Consider the following 3,818-nt stretch of genomic DNA (forward strand, 5'->3'; position numbering starts at 1 on the left):
TAGAATGAAAATTACAACAATTAGAATGATAATTACAACAATTAGAATGAAAATTACAACAATTAGAATGATAATTACAACAATTAGAATGAAAATTACAACAATTAGAATGAAAATTACTTCAGTAGAAGATATTGATAAACTACAAGCTGGTTTAACAAAGTCTTCAATTGAACAACGGAAAATAATATGACTTCAACAGTAATAATTTCCAGGTACTAAGGAATATTAGAAAGAAAGAACCTACGCGAAATACATGGCTCAAGACACAATCATATCCACTCACAGAAGGAAAACAAGATGTAACATATCTGAGAATAATGATGTCTGACGACCTGACGTTTAGTGAACATAACTAAGGAAACCAAGCATCAACTAGGAAAATGATAAGATGGATTACGAGAACCTTCAACTCCAGGGATCCCAATTTAATGTTAATGCTATTCAAATCACTGGTGCCGTTCCGTCTTGAGTATTGTTCGCTACTCACTTCCCCCTTCAGAGCAGGAGAGATTGCTAAAATAGAGGGAATACAGAGAACACACACACAGCATAGACGCGATAAAGCACCTAAACTATTGGGATCGTCTCAAAGCTCTCAGGATGTACTCTCTGGAAAGGAGACGAGAGAGGTATCATATAATACCTGGAAGGCCAGGTCCCAAATTTACAAAGTAAAATAACAGCATACTTGAGCGAAAGAAATATTGCTGGAATGAACGTGGCTTCCTCCTTGAAACAATTAAGTTCTTGCAAGAAGTGCTGGACCAACCAGGCTGTGGTGGATATGTGGGCCTGCGGGCCGCTCCAAGTAACAGCCTGTTGGACCAAGTTATCACAAATCAATTCAAGTTCGAGTCTGGCCTGAGGTCGGATTCGGGGTAGTAGAACCAAAGATAAACGCCGTTGGTATATAGGGAATGAGGGAGAGGTATGGAAGGGCTGAGGGAGAGGTGTGGAGAGGAAGATGGAGGGAGGATAGGAAGTGGGCAAAGGTTGAGAGGGGGGAGGGAGGGATATTGGGGTATCAGCCCAAGAATGACCTCGGGCACCCGCCAGCCCCGCCCCCTCATGCCCACCAGTACCCTGATTGGCTGCGGCGATCACGTGACCAACACCGAGCACATATAAGCAGGCGGGCCGAGGTGTGTGTAACAGTTTACAACACAAACATGTCAGTGTCGGAGTGGCTGTACCCAGCGGCCCATCCGGGCACCTACCCGCACTACCCGGCACCCTTCACTGCTCCTGGGCACCTGAGCCCGGCTGCCACGCCCAGCCCCCAGTGCCAGCCGGCCCTCACAGCCTCGCCCGGATGGTCATCCTCACTCACCACCTCATACTCCGAAGGCCGTCCGAGTCCGTCCTGCTCTCCCATGAGCAGCTGTGGGAGTCTCGAAGTCGGATCACCTCGTTCCTGGACAGTTAGCGGCCCCGCGTCATGGTCGTGGGGCGCCCCTGGCACTACCCACCCGCTACTGGCCGCCGCCGCCGCGGCAGTAGTCAGCACCTCGTCAGAATCATCGGTGCCGTCAGCGTGCCGCCAAGCCAAGTGCAGAAGGAAGCCGCCGAAGTCCGTTGGTCGGGACGTGCTGAAGAAGCGACGACTCGCGGCTAATGCGCGCGAGCGGCGCCGCATGAATGGATTAAACGACGCCTTCGACCGTTTACGCGAAGTGATCCCGGCTCTCAGTGGTGACCAGAAACTGTCCAAGTTCGAGACCTTACAGATGGCTCAGACATATATTGCTGCCTTGGCCGAGCTCCTCCACTAGGTGCCTTGGCCGAGCTCCTCCACTAGGTGCCTTGGCCGAGCTCCTCCACTAGGTGCCTTGGCCGAGCTCCTCCACTAGGTGCCTTGGCCGAGCTCTTCCATTAGGTGCCTTGGCCGAGCTCCTCCACTAGGTGCCTTGGCCGAGCTCCTCCACTAGGTGCCCTGGCCGAGCTCCTCCACTAGGTGCCTTGGCCGAGCTCTTCCACTAGGTGTCCTGGCCGAGCACCTCCACTAGGTGCCTTGGCCGAGCTCCTCCACTAGGTGCCCTGGCCGAGCTCCTCCACTAGGTGCCTTGGCCGAGCTCGTGCTTCAGGTGTCGGCGCCGAACAGCCACGTCTTAATTATCTAGTCAGGTGAGTTGACAACTCAACCTTTGAGTGACTTCAACAGTACAGTAAATACTAATCGCTAAATATATTGAAATAATTCACACACACTTTGCAATATATATTATACATTTTATATATATATATATATATATATATATATATATATATATATATATATATATATATATGTCGTACCTAGTAGCCAGAACTCACTTCTCAGCCTACTATGGAAGGCCCGATTTGCCTAATAAGCCAAGTTTTCATGAATTAATATATTTTCTCTATTTTTTTTCTTATGAAATGATAAAGCTACCCATTTCATTGTGTATGAAGTCAATTTTTTTTTATTGGAGTTAAAATTAACGTAGATATATGACCGAACCTAACCAACCCTACCTAACCTAACCTAACCTATCTTAATAGGTTAGGTTAGGTTAGGTGCCCGAAAAAGTTAGGTTAGGTTAGGTAGGTTAGGTAGTCGAAAAACAATTAATTCATGAAAACTTGGCTTATTAGGCAAATCGGGCCTTGAATAGTAGGCAGAGAAGTGCGTTCTGGCTACTAGGTACGACATATATATATATATTAAAATGTTAAAAATTATAACTAATATGCATTGTTTCGCAATTGCAGAGATCTACTCACCTGAAAAAATAAGAATCTCCATAGCAATCAAATATTCAAAGCCGAGTGCCCGGCCAGGCACCCTGTTGACTCGTCGTGCCCAACGCTGAGTGTAAGTGTCAAGTGCCACGATCACAACTCTCCGTCTGTGTCATTCTGTGTCATACGCTATCTGGGATAACAAGCTCCCCGAAGCTGTGGTGGAGTTGGACGAGCGGGATGCGTGCAGTAGTAGTAGTGGCACTGGTGAGAGTGACGTCTGTGGCACTGGTGAGAGTGACGTCTGTGGCACTGGTGAGAGTGACGTCTGTGGTACTGGTGAGAGTGACGTCTGTGGCACTGGTGAGAGTGACGTCTGTGGCACTGGTGAGAGTGACGTCTGTGGTACTGGTGAGAGTGACGTCTAGGGCACTGGTTAGAGTGACGTCTGTGGCACTGGTGAGAATGACGTCTGTGGCACTGGTGAGAGTGACGTCTGTGGCACTTTTGAGAGTGACGTCTGTGGCACTGGTCATGTCTGCCGCAGGAGTAGCAGACGGTAGCCGTGTCTGCCTCTGGAGTGTCAGACGATAGCCGTGTCTGCCGCAGGAGTGTCAGAGAATAGCCGTGCCTACTGCAGGAGTGGCAGCACCAGTGCTCGTGGCAGACGACCGCTGCGGCTGCGGCAGACAGCGATCCAACACCACCGCGCTTCATTCTTCACCTTATGGAATCAATTACAAAGTATTAACTCTTAAGCCCTCCAGTCTACCTAAGCCAAAGATAGTGTTAAGAACCTGTTCTAGCAAGTATATGCGCTATACAAAAGACATTCAACCCCAAATGTTAGATAAATAAAGTTTGAAACCTATTTATACTGGATTTTACATTACGAATTATTCCTTCCCCTTAGAGCAGGAACCAATTCAAGGACTCGACAAAGGACGTTGTATAGAGCTCCAGAGGCCTCAACAGCTCTAATTACCTGGCTAAGACGAGGGGGTTACCTAGGCCTTTGAAGATCAATTTCTATTGATCCTTCGAAATAGTGCCGCGGTCCACCGAGGCCGCCTGGCACCCTACACGGCACTACAGGTGCCATAATCTTTGCG

The 3,818-nt window shown here is 48.5% G+C and overlaps 1 protein-coding gene across 1 annotated transcript; it reads left to right on the forward strand.

The window, feature by feature from the left end:
- Positions 1-1,038: 1,038 nt before the first annotated feature.
- On the forward strand, positions 1,039-2,990 carry LOC123764912 (basic helix-loop-helix transcription factor amos-like). Its single transcript, XM_045753108.2, has 2 exons — positions 1,039-2,127; positions 2,737-2,990. The coding sequence occupies exon 1, from the start codon at positions 1,173-1,175 to the stop codon at positions 1,773-1,775; it is 603 nt and encodes a 200-aa protein (XP_045609064.1). The 5' UTR covers positions 1,039-1,172; the 3' UTR covers positions 1,776-2,127; positions 2,737-2,990.
- The last annotated feature ends 828 nt before the right edge of the window (positions 2,991-3,818 follow it).

This window comes from Procambarus clarkii, chromosome 48 (genome assembly GCF_040958095.1).
Source record: "Procambarus clarkii isolate CNS0578487 chromosome 48, FALCON_Pclarkii_2.0, whole genome shotgun sequence".
NCBI classification, from domain to species: Eukaryota; Metazoa; Arthropoda; class Malacostraca; order Decapoda; family Cambaridae; genus Procambarus; species Procambarus clarkii.

Coding starts and splice junctions, on each gene's coding strand:
- LOC123764912 (XM_045753108.2), top strand. CDS start 1,173: ATGTCAGTGTCGGAGTGGCTGTACCCAGCGGCCCATCCGGGCACCTAC.